This window comes from Bombina bombina, chromosome 4, assembly GCF_027579735.1.
Source record: "Bombina bombina isolate aBomBom1 chromosome 4, aBomBom1.pri, whole genome shotgun sequence".
NCBI classification, from domain to species: domain Eukaryota; kingdom Metazoa; phylum Chordata; class Amphibia; order Anura; family Bombinatoridae; genus Bombina; species Bombina bombina.
Genome location: NC_069502.1, coordinates 154,713,454 through 154,734,651, shown reverse-complemented (window position 1 = coordinate 154,734,651; position 21,198 = coordinate 154,713,454). Strand labels below are relative to the sequence as shown.

At 36.5% G+C, this 21,198-nt stretch overlaps 1 protein-coding gene across 3 annotated transcripts in view; it reads right to left on the bottom strand.

Annotated features, from left to right (window-relative positions):
- The window catches only part of NBAS (NBAS subunit of NRZ tethering complex), a 1,903,611-nt gene extending 1,882,775 nt beyond the window's left edge, over positions 1 to 20,836 (bottom strand). For all 3 annotated transcript variants that reach the window (XM_053709663.1, XM_053709664.1, XM_053709665.1), the window contains exon 1: positions 20,735 to 20,836. In XM_053709663.1, the coding sequence (XP_053565638.1) occupies positions 20,735 to 20,836 (102 nt within the window). The remainder of the gene's footprint in view (positions 1 to 20,734) is intronic.
- Between the last annotated feature and the right edge of the window lie 362 nt (positions 20,837 to 21,198).

Genomic DNA, 21,198 nt, shown 5'->3' with positions numbered 1-21,198 from the left:
CAATCAGCAGCTAGCTCCCAGCTCTTGAGCCTATGTAGATATCCTTTTCAACAAAGGATACTAAGAGAATAAAGCAAATTAAATAATAGAAGTAAATTAGAAAGTTGTTTAAAAGTGTATGCTGTATCTGAATCATGGGTTTCATGTCCCTTTAAGGTTTTATCAATTTTTATTGTGGCAGCTGCAATGCAAGTCAAGTTAATATATTTTTCTCAGAAAATTAAAGAAAAAAAAAAAAAAAAAACTTTAATTTCAGCAAGCAAAATTGACAAAACCTTTAAAGACTGTCCCTTTAAAGAATGTGCTCAAGGCACCCCCTGTACAATATGCTCTACAATAGGAGCACCAAAACTGTTTTAATTGCTGATTGCAAACGGTGGGATTGGCTAAATTACATTATGCTGCTATAGAAAAAATATATATTGTTTTTACATTTTAGTTAAAATGAAATAGGAAATTAGATCGTGGGCTTAAGTAATTCAAATTATTGATGCCAATAGCTTGTGGGATGTTTTGAAATATTTTGAAATTTTACACCCTTAGCAGCAGTGTTGCAAATATAGATGTAGGGCTATCCAAGCAAAACATATGGCAAAAATAGATCAGAAGGAAAAAATAGAACTCCTGTATTAGTACTTAAAGTGAATGTAGCTTTTAATAAATAAGTGCCCGGTTTTTAAAATTACTATTAAAACAGGGTCACTTTCATTCATTAAACTTTACATTAAAGCGTTTTTTTAAAAAAATACTTCTTTTTTTCTTTAGGAAAACCAGACCAGCGATCCTCCGCCCACAGCTCCTGTTGTACTTAGCATATTGATCACGAGCTGGGTGCACACAACGATTAGAGGAAGACTGTTTCATCATTGCGGTCCTAGTACAACAGGAGCTGTGGGCGGAGGATCGCTGGTCTGGTTTTCCTAAAGAAAAAGATAAGTATTTTTAAAAAAACGCTTCAATGTAAAGATAAATGAATGAAAGTGACCCTGTTTTTAATAGTATTTTTAAAACCCGGGCACTTATTCATTAAAATTTACATTCACTTTAAAGACCAACGCACTAGAATATTATCACCAGCAAGATATTATACTAACTGTGCAATTCTATTGGCAAACAAGGATGTAGATAAAAGCTCCTTACATAAGACAGGTAATTCCTATTTTTCCAAATTATTATATATACACATAATGATGCAATAATATGATCAGATATCCCTTAATATATCTAAATAGAATTCTAAATTGCTTTCTAAGACATTTTAGAACGTGTAGAGTGTTGAAAGTTAAAACTGGAGAATACCTGGTACAGCAGATATAAAACATATTTTAAATCAGAACACATGGAACCTGATGTATTCACAATCCTTCAAATACCAAGAATCCACCTAACAACGCTATAATTGCAGACGAGGACCAATACTTTGAGCAACGTGAAGGGCTACAACAGCAGAGGATCTTAACCCTACCAAGGGCTCGATTTATCATTCATATTCAGCTACATTTGCGCCAAAAATTTCTCTCCTATTTATCAATCCAAAATACGCCTAAAAATGAGCAAATATGACAGCTAAATTTTCGCACTTTACTGTCTCTCGCCTAGGTGCACATTTGCGCCAAATCAACTATTAAAATGCCCTTTTCCGGTCGTATTTTAAACAATACGCCTTAATTCTCTCAGAAAAATGTATTTATCATTATTTTGCGCCAGTGGAGAACATAAAGTTCTCCTACAAATACGACCACTAAAGTTCTCCCTAAACACACTGGAGAACATTCAATTTACTCAATTTTTTGGGCGCTCGAAGATGGATTATTTCCTGATTTTGTCTGCCATTTCATTGGCAAGGGGCCCTTATGGAGACGCCAAAGAGTGCCCCGAGTGTTTCTACCCCATTGTGGGCTACAGGCATTATCAGTTTACAAGATAAAAAAAAAAGATTTTGCATTAATAGGGAGAGCATACAAAATCTCTATGCTCTTATCCAGAATGATCTTGACCCCCAGACCAGAAGAACAAGGGCAATCCCAGGAATGTTAAAATTATTGGCAGTGTTGCATTTCCTGGCTACAGGTTAATTAATTGAGGACAGTATTAAAAGCTATTCTAAAGCATCTCAATAAGTTCCTATGTACCAAGGAATGTCTATGAATGGCACGAAGTTAAGGCTGGTTTTTACCAAGTTGCAGGTATTCCAAATGTTCTTGGTGCAATAGATTGCACACACATTGCACTAAGACCACCTGCTTCCAGGGAGGAGCAATATACAAAACAAAAAACACTTCCACTCACTCAATGTTTAGGCAGTGTGTGATGCTAACCTATTTTGGGCAGTAAAATCAGGATTTCCAGGGTCATGTCACGATTTCCACATCTTAAAGCAGTCTGCATTATTTACAGCATTTGAACGTGGAGACATGCCACATGGTTGGCTATTAGGTAATTATTAAAATTTGAACTATTATTTAAAAAATAAATAAAATTAAATTGACATTGTTGAACCAATAGTTATATGGACAGTATACACCAATTTTCATGTAACTTTAGTGCTTGGTTAGGAGTCTGAAAATCAGAGTAATGTTAATTAAAATTAAGCAAAACTATAGGTTTAATAAATAAAAAAATGATGGTCTATATAAATTACTCATTTACAAAACATTTATGCAAAGGAAAAATGAGTGTATAATGTCCCTTTGACAATACACCCGTATTTAAAAAGACTAAAAAATGTCTCTCTTTCGCAATTCTCTTCTCTATATTGACCATTATATTTTTTGGAATACATAGAAATAGTAAATTTAAAATTAATTAGCGAGCCATTACATACATACACATATATATATATATATATATATATATATATATATATATATCAAACAAGTAGAATCCTGGGACAAAATCCCAGGAAGCTAAGGGTCTATAAGCGCTCACAATATAATATAATCCCTTATTTATAAAACTAGAAATAGAATATTAATTCTATGTATGTCAGTAGCTGCTGCTATGCCAAAATACAAAGGGAGACTCCCTATTTTCCCCCTTCTAAAGATAAAGATAAAAAATTAAATAAACGGTTAGCTCTGCAAGGCATAAAGAGAAAAACCATACAAGGAAAGACACAATATATGCATAAATCACAGAATATAGAAATAGTTAAGAAGTTCAATTAAAAACAAAATAAAAAAATGTCCATAAACACATAGGTAAAATAGTGAGCCGGGAGCAATGTGAAAAATATTTCAAATAATCCCAGGAAATCTTCAAATACAGTTCCCCCAAGGATGTACACTTACTTGAGGAACCCTCAATCCATATGAGGTAAGTAATGACAAAATCACCATCAAATCCAACTGTTTTGGCAAGCCACTGATTTTTGATGTGAGTCCTCTATAGCTCTTGAAGTATCCACAATTAGAAACTTTCAGACCTCCTCTCCTCAGGTAGTAGTGAAACTTCACAGGTGCTCATACAAAGTAGAGAAAAAGAAGGAACACTTTTAAGTTGAGTTTAGTGGTCCCTGAGGTCCGAAAGGTTGAAATTCTTCAATCGAAAACGAAAGATCTCAAAATGTCACCAGTAACCACAGCCCCACTGTACAGGAACTTTAAGCTAGATTGGATGACTGTTTTTCTCGGCTTACTTTTTTCTTGATATTTTTCCTAATATCTGTCACCCTCTTACGACAAGTCCTAACGTCTTTAGGAAAACTCCCTTCTGCTGACACTGCACGACTAATTTGTTCCCAGATGGCTTTCTTTCTTTGAGGGTTAATAGATTGCGCATTATATCCAATTATATCTTCATAAATGTTCTATGACAGCTTCCACCAAAAGACAGTTTTGATAATGTGTAAACATCACACTTCTGCTACTTTTGGTCTTTTCGGATAGGTCGGAGGCCTTCGCAATATTGATAATACAAATGACGCAAAAAGGATATATGCTTTGTTCAAGTTTAAAATAACGGAATGACTATAACAATAACAACATTCGTTCTATCCAAATAATTTAAATATAATGACTCTCTCAAATTTGATTGGATAATTATTGTTTAACTCTTTTATTATTGGTAGAAGAGATCTTATTTCTTAATTACTATTACTATACTGAATTTGAATCCATCAATGAACGTTAACATTGATATTTCCATAAAGTTATCATCAGTTATAAATTGAAATATAACAAAAATCCCTGTGTTGAAGTCATAAAATAATGTATCTACACTGATATTTTGTATCCAAAAAAAGTCCATTGTATTGCGCATTTTGAAAAAAGTATCATTAATTTTTATTTGGCGTATAAAAAATGTAACGATTTAAAAAAATTTAATACAGGTGGCCCTCGTTTTACAACGGTTCAATTTACACCGTTTCAGAATAACAACCTTTTTTCCAGTCATGTGACTGCTAATGAAAAGCATTGAGAAGCAGTGCATTTATTAAAATAACCAGTAGGTGGAGCTGTCTGCTTGTGTTGCAGCAAAGCCACGCAAGCTGAAATTAATCAGTTTAACCAGACCTGAGCTATCGAGCAGATTTCAAAGGAACAAGATCATCCTGTCTATAAATCAGTCCAGATTGGAATGCATAGAAAGAACTGTTTGCAGAAAAATGCAAGTGAAGTCTGTGTTGTGTGATTATTTTATTATGTTTATAATGCTGTTTAGCAAATGTTTTTGTTCATTTAACTTAGTTTAATTATATATTCTGTGTTGTGTGATTATTTTATTAGGTTTATAATGTTGTTTAGCAGTTAAAGTCTTCATTTCAAAGCTTTAAAAATAATGTATTAGGTGTTACTTATGACAATTTTGAGAGGGGCCTGGAACCTATCTCCCTCACTTCCCATTGACTTACATTATAAACTGGGTTTCAATTTACAACGGTTTCGATTTACAACCATTCCTTCTGGAACCTAACCCCGGCGTAAACTGAGGGCTACCTGTATTACTATGCCAAGAAACAAATTATACATTGTTTCATTGAAAATCTTTCCGTATTGAATTAATAATATTAACAGAAGTTATTTTATATGTATGTAAAAATATGTTTCTTTATTGCGCATTTAGATAGAAAATTAGTTCTGTTATTGAGTGTACTGTTTTTGTTAGACAGAGACATTGATCACAATGCATCGTTCGAAGAAATTTTCCATTGGAGAATTTCTAATTATTTCCTATACAATGGAAAAATATTTCCCCAAAAAGAAGGAAGGGGATTTTCACCTTGGATCAAGACAGACGTAATCCAATATTATCTGAGATGGTGCGCCGGGTTATGCGTGTCTGGGCAGAATAGGACTAGAAAACAATGCCTCAAGAGATATAATGATCTATTCAGGAGACAATCCAAATTAAGGACTCGTATCCGGACCTATATCAGGAAATGTAAGCATAATTTAAATATGAAACATCGAAATTTAATGTTATAAAATGTGTAAGTTTCATTAATTACTGTGAAGCATTAACGTTTATGTCAACTTACAAAAATTAAAATATTAACATATGAAAAATGGATGTATACATACATCGTTCAACATATTTCATTACACTCTTCTATATGAGTAGATTTACAACCATTCTATAATGTGTCTGTGTAATATTATATAGAGTTTCTTTTTATAATTTTTTACTTTAGGTAGACTACAGCTTTTGTTTTTGTATACTGAAATAAGAGACTGGAACAAGATTAACACTCTTTAATTTATTTAAAGCAATTTTTATTTTTGAAGCAAACAATTTAGAATTATATTAGCGTAGTATTTGTTACCAATATTCAAAGCTACATTTTTTTTTTTAATTTAATTTTTAAGTTAAAAACAGAATAACTCCATGTTACCTATAATCCATCAAGTCTAGAAGCAGATTCAGACCCACTACCCACTGTTTTTATGGACTCTGAGGGTATTCTTCCAGCAGGTAATAATAGAGCTGCTAGCTTTATCAAAATTGTGAAGAATTTTTATAGCATTTTTTTAATAATAACTTTCAATTTTGAACAATTGTCTTTAAAGTAAGACATATTCGCAGGCAACAACTTCGCAGAAGGCCAATGCCCATCATTGATGATGAAACAGTTGATAGTGAAATTGTGGATGAAGAGTTAACATTGGCTGATAATGGAGGTAGACCTTTATTGTTGTTAAATACCTCAGCTAGAGATTGAAACAGGGAGAGAAGAGACAGCTGAGGAGGAAGCACAAAATAATATTGCGATGGAAGCATCTATACAGAATAGTGACCAACTACAAGGAAATATATGTAGGTTCTAAATTATAGACTAATGAATATGAATTTATGTACAACTTCATGTGTGGAAATAACTTATATACAGGCCATTACATTGTAAACATGTATTTAATTGATTGAAACAGAATTGTATTTTGCCAATTTTGAAATCTAAAATTTCGAAGGCATGGCCGTGATCGCAATGTTATCTGTATCTAGAAGAAAGCAAATAGAAATGGGCGCCTCCTAGTGCAGATAAACCAAACGGTATGGCCCCAGAGTCGATTCCATCAATAACCCAGGGTACTCATATTCAGAAAAGCACTAACAAGTGCCAAACACACAGACTGGGCTGTTAGTAGTGGCCCAGCTCACTATAAAGAGCTGTTAATGTAAACCAGATTAGCGCTTGGCTAAAAAAAGACTCCAAAAAAATGCTGCTATCAATGTATATATTAAAAATATATATTTAATATAAAAAATACATAATGAACAAGTTAAAATAATACTACAATATAGTAGCACAACAATGCAACACATTTCTTGGCGACCTCTGCTCCTTTTCTTCAGGCATATAGTGCTATGCATTTAAATGGTCAAACACCAATCAGATACAAGTGTAAAAAAAAAAGCACAGGTGTACAATTAAAACAGCTGCCAATTTGATTCAGAGTTTCACAATTCAACAGAGTTAGCAAATAAACATATATATATATATTAAAAAAAAAATACAATTTCATAGACTTATATAAGTATTCTATCTACATCAGGCTTCATAACGCCCAATAAATATATATAACCTTCAATGCATGATCTAGTTTTGTAAGGCTATAACGCTATATATCATGATGAAACAAACTAGATGGCCAATGTAAACCTAATTCAATATTTGTGTATATTGAATTATTAGGATTTAAGATAAAAATTATAGAATGATGTATCAGTAATATCGACTCAATATTCCTAGTTACCAGTAAGACTAAAGAAGATTGCGATTTTCGTGTGGAAGAACGCATCCACATAGAGAAAATGTAAAACAGGCACCTAATACCTTTGCTGACAATCGGGTTTGGAATTAAAAACCAAGGGTAGATTGCGATGGGTTGTTAGTCACGCCCTCCTCCATGACATATTGAAATTAAACGCCCCCTAGGTTGACGTATATAGAATTTTTAGGTTTGGCTTATAAATATGCTACTCTTCGCTCAATAAATTATCTATATGGTAAATATTAAATAATAAAGTGGTCAGTGTCAGACTACAATATATTAATACAAATGATAAATAAATGAATTATGACGAAAAATAATAACTCCGCCCCCGACACGAACACACTTTTCTAGAACAGTAAGCATCAAGGAGGTTAGCGGTTAAGCTTCTGCAAACCATCTTGCAAGCTTGGTGCATTCTGGAGTGGTGTTTTATCAGCTTTACAGTTAGCATACTTAGCATTATTTTATGTATAGTTGCACATTTGCACATCCGTTTTTATTATACTGGGAATGCAAAACCAGTTTTGAGTGTTTGAAGAAGTGTCATTGTGGACTTTTATGACACTTTGTTATTCAGTTACAATAAAGTATATCCACTTTTACCACATTTGGTCTGTTATAAAAGCAGTACGCTTTATTTTTTCCAACAGTTCCTGAAGATCAAAATATATATATCAATAAAAAAGAAGTTTTGTATACCCTACTTGCAGCTGAAAATAATTTGATTAGGACATACTCTACAGTACAAAAACTAAGACAAAAATATGAATCCTTGTAATCTATTATTTCAATTTGTTGTTTTATTAATAATGAAGGAATGTGGAAATAACAAAATAAAAATTGTGTTTTTAATAAAAAAAGGTTGGTCTATGTGTGTTTTCTTCATAATATAAAAGGTGTCAGCAAAATGAAGTTAAGAACATAAACAGTTAGCGTATGCCTAGAACAGATGAGGTTATGGAAATATACTAGTTAGGTGCTATCTTTGAAATACATTACACATGATACACAAACTGAAATGTTTTCGCATCATGGTAATGTATTAAAAAAAATTCGAAGAAAGAAAGGTCGGTGACACATGTTTGTTCTATAATTAAGCTTGTTTCACAGCAGTCAAAGCATAGGTAATGCTTTTAAGATTATTTGCTTTTGACAATAATAATTATCTATTAAACTATAAAAAATAAGTTTAGTGCTAAAAAATTTATTTTTTTTTTGGTAAATACACATCATAAGCTTTAAATCCGATGTTTAAAGATTAGATTTCTATACAAGGTACCATTTAATTTATATTATGATCTATCTTTATGCTCAATTTCAATAATAAATAGGGCGGAAAAATACTACTAATGGAGAGATTTATCAATATCACGCCGCATCTCTCCATTGGATAATAACGTAAAAATACGACCGATTTAATAATAAATAACGGCGCACATGTGTGCCTCTTCGATTGCGAGATGCGGAAAACTGATAGGAGAACTTGAAGGAGAATTATTTTAAAAAAATTGATAAATCGAGCCCCAAGAGGCATGCAGCATAACGTAGCAACCCGATACACCTCCTAATCTGGTACTAATGACCCAAGAACCTTCTGGAAAACTGGGCACCTCTCAAGGGGTAAAAGTGAGCGTGGCACCGAAAATGCCTCGGTATCTCACACTTTTCATAATAAACAGATTATTGTGACTATAATCTCCCTCACATGCAACCACCTCCTTATCCTCTCACCTCACACAAAATCTCCTCAAACTCTCTTCCCCCCTCCCCGATATCCACTATTCTCCTCACATTCTGACACAGCTTTCTCTTCAATGTCTGCTTCGCACCCTCTTATTCCTCTCTAATACACACACAGACAGAGAGCATCCTCTTCACCCACTCTCTATTACATATAGCCTCCACCTTATCCTCTCACCCCCTTCTTCACACAGCCCTGCTTATTCTCTTAGCCCACTGCTAGCCCTTGTTCACCCCCCATCTCCCATGCACACAGCCTCATTCTCCCTTCCCTTCTCCATCATGTTTTTTTTAAATATATTTCCGCACAAATTTTATATAGTGTATATATAATTTCCACTAGTGATGTTGTCAAAGATGTCATGTGTGATGTTATCAGTGATGTCATTGATGATGTCATGCAAAGCTTCCAAGGGGGAGAAGTGGCAGCTTAAGTTAGTAATGTCCTTTCTTTTAAATGTTTGCTAGCAAACTTTAACTCTGCCAATCAGTTTCCTTGTTTTTACCTAAGAAATTGAAACAAGTACAGTAATATTTTCTACATATACATTTTAGGGGAAAAAATACTTTAAAAAAAATTAAAATGAATAATGAAAGTATATTACAAAATTCTTACACGGATTACACAAATTACACAGAACTAAAGATTTTATATAAAATATCATGGTGCTTACTATCCCTTTAACTTGCCAGCTGTATGCAGGTGAAGTTAATTCAAAGATCTAAATACAGTTATTTACCTGACAAACAAGTAATATTACTAACATTTCAGTTTAACTTGTATTCACTACAAACTGAGCATGTATATCCTGTGAGATTCATTATCCTAGAGAGCTTCATTACTTTCTATGTGGAATCACTTGAAAGTGATTAATTATCTGTAAAATCCCGACAATAAAATATCACCTGAACATCTCTATGTAAAAATAGAAGATATTTTACCTCAAAACGTCCTCGGTAGCCACATTCCATTGTAAAGGAACTTTAAGCAGTCAATCAGTAAGCATGTTTTAGGACTTAGTTTATGGAAGTTTTCTTTGAAATCTTAAAAGGTTAGAAATATTTACTTTTGTAACTTTATAAAAAATATATTAAAATTTACATAAAGGTATTAATGATACTTGTGTGAACTGCATGCATTAACATATTCATGTTGTTTGCAATTTCTGTATTTGCATTGTTGCATACGTGATTGCTGCTATTCTTTCGACAATTTTGTTACTTGATCTGTTTCTTGATTCTGTTTTACTCCTACAACTATATTTGATTTTGCAAATGTAGCTTCTCATTTTTTAATTATATGCATAGGGACTATATGTATATGTTTTAATTATATAATTTTGCCAATACACAGTATATAGTTGTCAAAGCTTCTCATTATCAATTAGGTGGTCAGCGATTAGTTGGTTAATTGCACAGCACCAGCTGCTTCAATCGGATGAACTCCTGCACATGTTATTGTGCAAACATTTTTATTTATTTCGTTTTCCATCCGATTAATCGGATGATTATTGTCCGATTAATCGGATAGAAAAAAAGATTAAAAAAATAAATAAACTCAATTTTTTTTACACAATCTTAGTTGCAGTATATCATCAGATTAAAGCAGCTGGTGCTGTGCAACTGACCAACTAATCGCTGACCACCTAATTGATAATAAGATTTGTTGACAACTATTTTTATGATCAAACTTACCGATTAGTTGTTGCAGCCCTAATATCACCTTTAGAAGTTAAAATTGTCTACACTATATGGCGCTGTTTTATCATTTATGTGTAATTGACCTACACTTGTGCATTTGTATAAAGGTAGTCTCTCTGCATATTCAGGTAGACATGACTAAGGACCTAATGTAGGTCTAAAACTTTGTTTGTTTTCTTGTGGACCGTGGCACAATAAAGGTCTTTTTACATTAAACTGCCAAGGCTGGAGCACCTTTTTTCCTTTGGAGTTTCATTGATGTGGAGGAGGTGGCTGCCTCCTGGCTCCCATGCCTAATTGTTGGTTGCTGTTCCCCATCTTTTGCATACTTTATATAATTGTGGGAATATAATTTTTCTCATTTCGGTTTAAATGTTTTAATTCCTAAACTGAAGTTGGTTAAAAAAATGAAGTTTTTCTCTTTTTTTATATTTTGTAATAAAGATTTAAGTATGAATGGATTTAATGTATCACTCTATATTATTTTGTTGATTGTGACACTGCTATGTTTAAACTTTCTTATTCAAAAAGCTACCTATATACAATTGTATACTCTGTTACTTTTACTTGTTAGTTGTGTTTTGCTCTTGCTACTACTCTGTGGCAGGATACCTATATTTATATATGTGAAGATTTATCCCATATTATTTATTATATTATATAGGTCTTTTGCACATTTACTCACTGCTTTCCCCCATCCCCTATTTTGCTTTAATTCTATGAAATCTTGTCAGATTTCAGTGAAATACCATGAGAGAACAGTAAAGTGTAAACTAAGCACGGATTAAGCGGATTGAAAGCTCCTCCGGCTGACAAAGTTTACAGGTGATATGCACATGTGAGTGAAAAAGAAAGATGAGGGGGTCAAGAGGTAAGTTATGAGAGAATACCTTCTAAATGTAGACACCAATCAGCAAGTGTTATTGAGATTAAATGAAATCAGAATGAAGAGCAGTGCTGCATAAAACAGATGAAAGACAAGAGAAGTTCTGTAACACAGAGGTGTATAATCAGGTACGCAGGTTGTAGAAGATTTTGCAGGTGACGGTTATAATTTTGAATTTTAAAAAAAAAAAAACGGGCATAGAAACTCAGCAGAGGAACAGTAGATGAGGCACACAAGTCTTATGCAGAATACATTTGAGTGGGAATATGGTATTGGAGACCAAAGGAGCTTATTAGGTTCCAAATAAAGAAGTGTAAATTAAGGAGAAGGGGACCTAGCCTCAAGACAACCCAGCGGATAATGCCAGAGGTTAGTGGTTGCTTAGGTCAGTTACTACACCAGTGCAGAATGCTTTAAACCCATATTTGGAGTGTAGGGTTAGCAGTAACAGTGGATTTAGCTCCTCCAAGCTCCCCTCTTTGGGATCACAATAGAAATTGGATGCATATAGTGTTTTGGTACAGTGTTTGTCTCAGTAGCACTGCTGGCACCTCAAAGGTTAACCAAGGGGTTAATCAATTGTATGTTCCTGGAAGCCCAAGGCTTAAACATAGATATACGTGCTACTGTAAGCCAATAGGTTAATGGCATTTAGGTTAATCACATAAAAATTTGTGTTTATGGCAGTTAATAACTGGTATATGTCTATGCGGCAATGATTCCATTACTCATAATGTGTATTATTGTAGACAAAGAGAAATTACTGCTATTTGTCTAAATATATTATTAAAAGTGTGATAACTGAAGTTATCTGACTCCAAATGGTTGCAAATAAACAACCTGGTGGGTAAATGGAGAAGGCTTACCGCCTAGAGCAATATTGCCTCATTAATAAAATAAGAATGTCCCTAAATTCTAAAATCTATGTCGGTAATGTGCTTTTGCTTTCTTGTTTATTGGTTAGATCATTACATCATCTTCTAATAAACATTACACTGACCATATTTTATTAATTTCTGTCTAATCACAAAACATAGTGTTTGTTCTAAATGTGACATGAGCAAATTTTGTACCAGGATAACAGAAGAAAAACTATATATGCAAATCCTAATAACAGCTGATGGTCCCTGATTGGTCAGATTACAGTAGATGTATAGGAAAGTTGTCAAAATGCACTAACCTATCAGAGGGCTTAACTGGTTTAGCCACCTATAAAAACAGAATTTATGTTTACCTGATAAATTACTTTCTCCAACGGTGTGTCCGGTCCACGGCGTCATCCTTACTTGTGGGATATTCTCTTCCCCAACAGGAAATGGCAAAGAGCCCAGCAAAGCTGGTCACATGATCCCTCCTAGGCTCCGCCTTCCCCAGTCATTCGACCGACGTAAAGGAGGAATATTTGCATAGGAGAAACCATATGATACCGTGGTGACTGTAGTTAAAGAAAATAAATTATCAGACCTGATTAAAAAAACCAGGGCGGGCCGTGGACCGGACACACCGTTGGAGAAAGTAATTTATCAGGTAAACATAAATTCTGTTTTCTCCAACATAGGTGTGTCCGGTCCACGGCGTCATCCTTACTTGTGGGAACCAATACCAAAGCTTTAGGACACGGATGAAGGGAGGGAGCAAATCAGGTCACCTAGATGGAAGGCACCACGGCTTGCAAAACCTTTCTCCCAAAAATAGCCTCAGAAGAAGCAAAAGTATCAAACTTGTAAAATTTAGTAAAAGTGTGCAGTGAAGACCAAGTCGCTGCCTTACATATCTGATCAACAGAAGCCTCGTTCTTGAAGGCCCATGTGGAAGCCACAGCCCTAGTGGAATGAGCTGTGATTCTTTCAGGAGGCTGCCGTCCGGCAGTCTCATAAGCCAATCTGATGATGCTTTTAATCCAAAAAGAGAGAGAGGTAGAAGTTGCTTTTTGACCTCTCCTTTTACCAGAATAAACAACAAACAAGGAAGATGTTTGTCTAAAATCCTTTGTAGCATCTAAATAGAATTTTAGAGCACGAACAACATCCAAATTGTGCAACAAACGTTCCTTCTTTGAAACTGGATTCGGACACAAAGAAGGCACGACTATCTCCTGGTTAATGTTTTTGTTAGAAACAACTTTGGGAAGAAAACCAGGTTTAGTACGTAAAACCACCTTATCTGCATGGAACACCAGATAAGGAGGAGAACACTGCAGAGCAGATAATTCTGAAACTCTTCTAGCAAAAGAAATTGCAACCAAAAACAAAACTTTCCAAGATAATAACTTAATATCAACGGAATGTAAGGGTTCAAACGGAACCCCCTGAAGAACTGAAAGAACTAAATTGAGACTCCAAGGAGGAGTCAAAGGTTTGTAAACAGGCTTGATTCTAACCAGAGCCTGAACAAAGGCTTGAACATCTGGCACAGCTGCCAGCTTTTTGTGAAGTAACACAGACAAGGCAGAAATCTGTCCCTTCAAGGAACTTGCAGATAGTCCTTTCTCCAAACCTTCTTGAAGAAAGGATAGAATCTTAGGAATTTTTACCTTGTCCCAAGGGAATCCTTTAGATTCACACCAACAGATATATTTTTTCCATATTTTGTGGTAAATATTTCTAGTTACAGGCTTTCTGGCCTGAACAAGAGTATCAATGACAGAATCTGAGAACCCTCGCTTTGATAAGATCAAGCGTTCAATCTCCAAGCAGTCAGTTGGAGTGAGACCAGATTCGGATGTTCGAACGGACCTTGAACAAGAAGGTCTCGTCTCAAAGGTAGCTTCCATGGTGGAGCCGATGACATATTCACCAGGTCTGCATACCAAGTCCTGCGTGGCCACGCAGGAGCTATCAAGATCACCGATGCCCTCTCCTGATTGATCCTGGCTACCAGCCTGGGGATGAGAGGAAACAGCGGGAATACATAAGCTAGTTTGAAGGTCCAAGGTGCTACTAGTGCATCTACTAGAGTCGCCTTGGGATCCCTGGATCTGGACCCGTAGCAAGGAACCTTGAAGTTCTGACGAGAGGCCATCAGATCCATGTCTGGAATGCCCCACAATTGAGTAATTTGGGCAAAGATTTCCGGATGGAGTTCCCACTCCCCCGGATGAAATGTCTGACGACTCAGAAAATCCGCTTCCCAATTTTCCACTCCTGGGATGTGGATTGCAGACAAGTGGCAGGAGTGAGTCTCCGCCCATTGAATGATTTTGGTCACTTCTTCCATCGCCAGGGGACTCCTTGTTCCCCCCTGATGGTTGATGTACGCAACAGTCGTCATGTTGTCTGATTGAAACCGTATGAACTTGGCCTTTGCTAGCTGAGGCCAAGCCTTGAGAGCATTGAATATCGCTCTCAGTTCCAGAATATTTATCGGGAGAAGAGATTCTTCCCGAGACCAAAGACCCTGAGCTTTCAGGGGTCCCCAGACCGCGCCCCAGCCCACCAGACTGGCGTCGGTCGCGACAATGACCCACTCTGGTCTGCGGAAGCTCATCCCCTGTGACAGGTTGTCCAGGGACAGCCACCAACGGAGTGAATCTCTGGTCCTCTGATCTACTTGTATCGTCGGAGACAAGTCTGTATAGTCCCCATTCCACTGACTGAGCATGCACAGTTGTAATGGTCTTAGATGAATTCGCGCAAAAGGAACTACGTCCATTGCCGCAACCATCAAACCTATTACTTCCATGCACTGCGCTATGGAAGGAAGAGGAACAGAATGAAGTATTTGACAAGAGTTTAGAAGTTTTGATTTTCTGGCCTCTGTCAGAAAAATCCTCATTTCTAAGGAGTCTATTATTGTTCCCAAGAAGGGAACCCTTGTTGACAGAGATAGAGAACTTTTTTCTACGTTCACTTTCCACCCGTGAGATCTGAGAAAGGCCAGGACAATGTCCGTGTGAGCCTTTGCTAGAGGAAGGGACGACGCTTGAATCAGAATGTCGTCCAAGTAAGGTACTACTGCAATGCCCCTTGGTCTTAGCACCGCTAGAAGAGACCCTAGTACCTTTGTGAAAATCCTTGGAGCAGTGGCTAATCCGAACGGAAGTGCCACAAACTGGTAATGCTTGTCCAGGAATGCGAACCTTAGGAACCGATGATGTTCCTCGTGGATAGGAATATGTAGATACGCATCCTTTAAATCCACCGTGGTCATGAATTGACCTTCCTGGATGGAAGGAAGAATTGTTCGAATGGTTTCCATTTTGAACGATGGAACCTTGAGAAACTTGTTTAGGATCTTGAGATCTAAGATTGGTCTGAATGTTCCCTCTTTTTTGGGAACTACGAACAGATTGGAGTAGAACCCCATCCCTTGTTCTCCTAAAGGAACAGGATGAATCACTCCCATTTTTAACAGGTCTTCTACACAATGTAAGAATGCCTGTCTTTTTATGTGGTCTGAAGACAATTGAGACCTGTGGAACCTCCCCCTTGGGGGAAGCCCCTTGAATTCCAGAAGATAACCTTGGGAGACTATTTCTAGTGCCCAAGGATCCAGAACATCTCTTGCCCAAGCCTGAGCGAAGAGAGAGAGTCTGCCCCCCACCAGATCCGGTCCCGGATCGGGGGCCAACATCTCATGCTGTCTTGGTAGCAGTGGCAGGTTTCTTGGCCTGCTTTCCTTTGTTCCAGCCTTGCATTGGTCTCCAGGCTGGCTTGGCTTGAGAAGTATTACCCTCTTGCTTAGAGGACGTAGCACTTGGGGCTGGTCCGTTTCTGCGAAAGGGACGAAAATTAGGTTTATTTTTGGCCTTGAAAGACCTATCCTGAGGAAGGGCGTGGCCCTTGCCCCCAGTGATATCAGAGATAATCTCTTTCAAGTCAGGGCCAAACAGCGTTTTCCCCTTGAAAGGAATGTTAAGCAATTTGTTCTTGGAAGACGCATCCGCTGACCAAGATTTTAACCAAAACTCCCCTCACTTGAGGAATCATCTTGGGCATCATTTTCTCTAAATTTTGTGTCACATAAATCACATCTATTTAAATGAGAAGGAACCTTGGCTTCCCCACATTCAGAACACAGTCTATCTGGTAGTTCAGACATGTTAAACAGGCAAAAACTTGATAACAAAGTACAAAAAACGTTTTAAAATAAACCGTTACTGTCACTTTAAATTTTAAACTGAACACACTTTATTACTGCAATTGCGAAAAAGTATGAAGGAATTGTTCAAAATTCACCAAAATTTCACCACAGTGTCTTAAAGCCTTAAAAGTATTGCACACCAAATTTGGAAGCTTTAACCCTTAAAATAACGGAACCGGAGCCGTTTTTATATTTAACCCCTTTACAGTCCCTGGTATCTGCTTTGCTGAGACCCAACCAAGCCCAAAGGGGAATACGATACCAAATGACGCCTTCAGAAAGTCTTTTCTATGTATCAGAGCTCCTCACACATGCATCTGCATGTCATGCTTCTCAAAAACAAGTGCGCAATAGAGGCGCGAAAATGAGACTCTGCCTATGATTAGGGAAAGCCCCTAGAGAATAAGGTGTCCAATACAGTGCCTGCCGGTTATTTTACATAATTCCCAAGATTAAAATAATTCCTCAAGGCTATGGAGTATAAAATATGTTTATATATAAATCGATTTAGCCCAGAAAATGTCTACAGTCTTAAAAAGCCCTTGTGAAGCCCTTTTTTTCTTTCTGTAATAAAAATGGCTTACCGGATCCCATAGGGAAAATGACAGCTTCCAGCATTACATCGTCTTGTTAGAATGTGTCATACCTCAAGCAGCAAAAGTCTGCTCACTGTTCCCCCAACTGAAGTTAATTCCTCTCAACAGTCCTGTGTGGAAACAGCCATCGATTTTAGTAACGGTTGCTAAAATCATTTTCCTCTTACAAACAGAAATCTTCATCTCTTTTCTGTTTCAGAGTAAATAGTACATACCAGCACTATTTTAAAATAACAAACTCTTGATTGAATAATAAAAACTACAGTTAAACACTAAAAAACTCTAAGCCATCTCCGTGGAGATGTTGCCTGTACAACGGCAAAGAGAATGACTGGGGAAGGCGGAGCCTAGGAGGGATCATGTGACCAGCTTTGCTGGGCTCTTTGCCATTTCCTGTTGGGGAAGAGAATATCCCACAAGTAAGGATGACGCCGTGGACCGGACACACCTATGTTGGAGAAATCCAATACAAGTACAATGCAGTCTTATCCAGGATTCTAAGAATTTAACCACAACATGTTCAGGAATGTATTTCCTAGTGGGGAAAAATGCTAAACTGTAAAAGGAATCTTTGCATAAAAAGCTAATACACACCGAACTCATAAACCAGTAAGGATGACATTTCTACAAATGAACATAGAAAACATAATACTAATGTATTTCAAATGATTTGAAATTTACTAAATTGTAGGTCATAAAGCAGTGTCACTGCTACCTCTCTACTTGTCTGTTTATCTACAACAGATACGTTAGAAATAAACAAATAGATATACAGATAGAAATGATTGCTTGTTTTTAAGTACAGTAAAAAAAAAATACAGTGACAAAAACCAGCAAATAAAATGCCAAAATATGTTTTAATAAGAAATCTGTGTAATAAACAATACAAGAATAGAGATCAAAGTAAAATAATGAAGTGAGAATGTAATACTTTTTCCTGCACCAGAATTATATCTGGAGATCGCCACTGACGGCGTTTGAAGTGAACAGGCGAAACTAACCCCCGGACTGCATATTTAACTTTTAAGAAAATACAACTATTTGCTTTTAGTAAGTGCAATGTTTTGTGCACCTTGATTTGGTCTCCTTTTCTATTTATTATACAAATAAAAAAAAATAGAGCATTAAGTATACCAAAAAAAAAAACTCAATGAAACAACATTATTTTTAGTGATGGTAAACCCTAGCGTTTTTTAAATGCTTGGATTTACCATCACTTTAAATGCAAGTTACTGTTCGAGACAACAAATACAGTGCAGTCTCTGAGCAATTTCTACCTCAGTGCCTTTCTTCCAACTACATTCTGTCCCTTATCCCACCCCAAAATTACAAGTGTCATTATTGTCTCTTAAAAACGTTCTATGTTTTGCCAGTTTGCTGCTGCTTGTGGTTTCCATTGGATAATGTAAAGTGTCATTGCTCCCGCGCCACCCCTTATATGCTCTTGCGCACACCTGGGGAGCAGGGCTGCCATCAGGGGGTGAAAGGGGTGACTGGAGTCAGGGGCCCGATGGGTCAGGAGGCCAGGGAACCAGGCCGAGCTATTGACACTTGCTGGGACTCAGAGGCACGTTTTTTTAGGAACACATTTTTTAAAAACATTGCTGTAGAGTGCAGCAAAACGCAACGGCAACCCTTGTTACACTAACTAAGGTGCTATATAGCCCCCAAAGCAGAGTGCAACTATAGAATGCAGAGTGACCAGGACGCATTAACATAGCCCTGGACTAACATAGCCCCATTCCCATAGTGTGTCAGAGGTTTTGGAACTACATTTCCTATGATGCTCAGCCAGCTGATATGCTTGCTGAGCTTAATGGGAAATGTAGTTCCAAAACCTCTGGAGGGCCAAGTTTGAGGATGTTAGAATCTCCTCCAGCAGCTAATCTTTTCAGCGGTGAGAAATATAAGTCCCAGACATTTCTGCAGTTATGTCCCATGCTTCCAAGGTATGTGCCGTTCTGTTAACTTCTGAAAGTGCTTTTAACGATCCATCTTCCGTATCCTGATTTAAAATGCTGGTGGTCACAAAGCAGGGCAGCTTTGTGCCTTGACACTGCTGCTTCTGCCAGCATCAAACCATAGACTATTTTTTATTATTATTTTAATCTGCCAGAGCTCAGTCTGCTACTTTGCTCTAAATAAATGAGTAAGCTCAGAAAATAGTAAAAAAAATACTAACGAATTGCCCATACTGTGTCTGTTTATTGAGTTTAGCAATCTACTGCGGCACAGATAGGGTTAGTTTAGCACCATTTTTTTAGTGACTAATGACTGAAACTAGTTTATTTTTAGTGATGGTAAATCCTAGCAATTTGCCATCACTTGTTACATATGTAACTATTTAATATATTGTTAGGATTAGTAAAATACTTCTTGTAAAGTTTGTATTTTTTTTTCTACGTGTGCTGATGTTTAGAAAATTGATCATGCATTAATGCTGAAATGCTCTTGTTCAAGACACCTGTTTTTATTTATTTATTCACATGCAACCAATAATAATTTTTTTTTAACTGGTAGATTGCCAATGCCATATTATCAAGTTAGTGCACAGACGACCTTTATATCAATGGTCGACAACTGTTGCCATAAACCTTATGTTTCAGCACAAGAAAGAATGTGCCGTTCTCTCCCACCAAACAAAACACACAGAAGCTCCTCTAGTAACTGGCACCCGTTTAAGAGACATGTGAGCAAACCACAGCTGCGAGAGACACACGTACTTTATTTTTCTTGTTTTCCATATGCTATATATTTACTCTTTGTTGTGTAAAATTGCTACCATCAATGGGCTCCATTTCCCCTGGGCATTGCTCTCATGACGTTCTCGACATATATACACTTTTCATGGAGAAACTCTCTTTTATCCTGTCCACAGTCTTTATGTGGCACCTTAAAGGGACACTAAACCCAAAATGTGTTCCTTCATGATTCAGGTAGAGAATACAATTTTAAACAACATTCCAATTTACTTCTATTCTCTAATGTTCTTCATTTTTTAGATATCCTTTGCAGAAGAAATAGCAATGCACATGGATGAGCCAATCACATGAGGCATCTATGTGCAGCCACCAATCAGCAGTCACTAAGCCTATCCAGATAAGCTGTTCAGCAAATGATATTAAGAGAATGAAGTGAAATAGATAAAAGTTGTATAAAATTGCATGCTCTTTCTAAAACATTAAACATTTGGGGTTTCATGTTACTTTAAGCCATTTCCAATCCCGTAGAATGGGTTTTCTCCTTCATACTATACGTAACTCCCTCTTGATTTGCCACGTGGTTTCTATATACCCTTTCCATGAGCCCACTTTATAGTCTCCTAAAGCTCATTCACTACTCTTTCTTTCAAAACTATTTATATCGTAAACGTGCCAATTCGTCAACCTTCCTATCTTCTTATCTCACAGAGATACGTGTCCTGTCTCCCACACTGTAGCAACAATTTGAGTTATACGATTCCTTGCTAGAAACTCAGCTGAGCACATTCGCATTACCACAGACATTCCTCTTACCTGCACGTCGGGCTCCGGTGGCCACTCGGTATTTATTAATAAATCATATAAAATATTTTCTTCGGTATTGCCGCTGTCAGTAGAATCACTAGGCGCTGCCATCTTTACTACTGGAAAATGAAATGTCATGTACGGTAGCCGGCTAGGGACAAAACAGCAGCTTTGCGTTCCACATATTTGGTTAGAAAACAATTAGTTCCAGCACAGTAAGTGTTACGTCGTGGAAAAGAGAGCGGTTTCAACTTTTCACTATAGCAATATATTACAGCGGCATAAAGAAATATGTTTTTATTAGTGGTAGTATGGCAACTAATTTTTTTTTTTATAAACGCCTGTTGATTATGCTTTTTTAAAAAAGAAAAAAAAAAACTTTATTCATGTCATTTTGTTTGTTAAATTTCTTAGAATTTTCTATTAAATAACATTTATAACATTAAATAATATTTTGGTAGTGTGCAATAGCC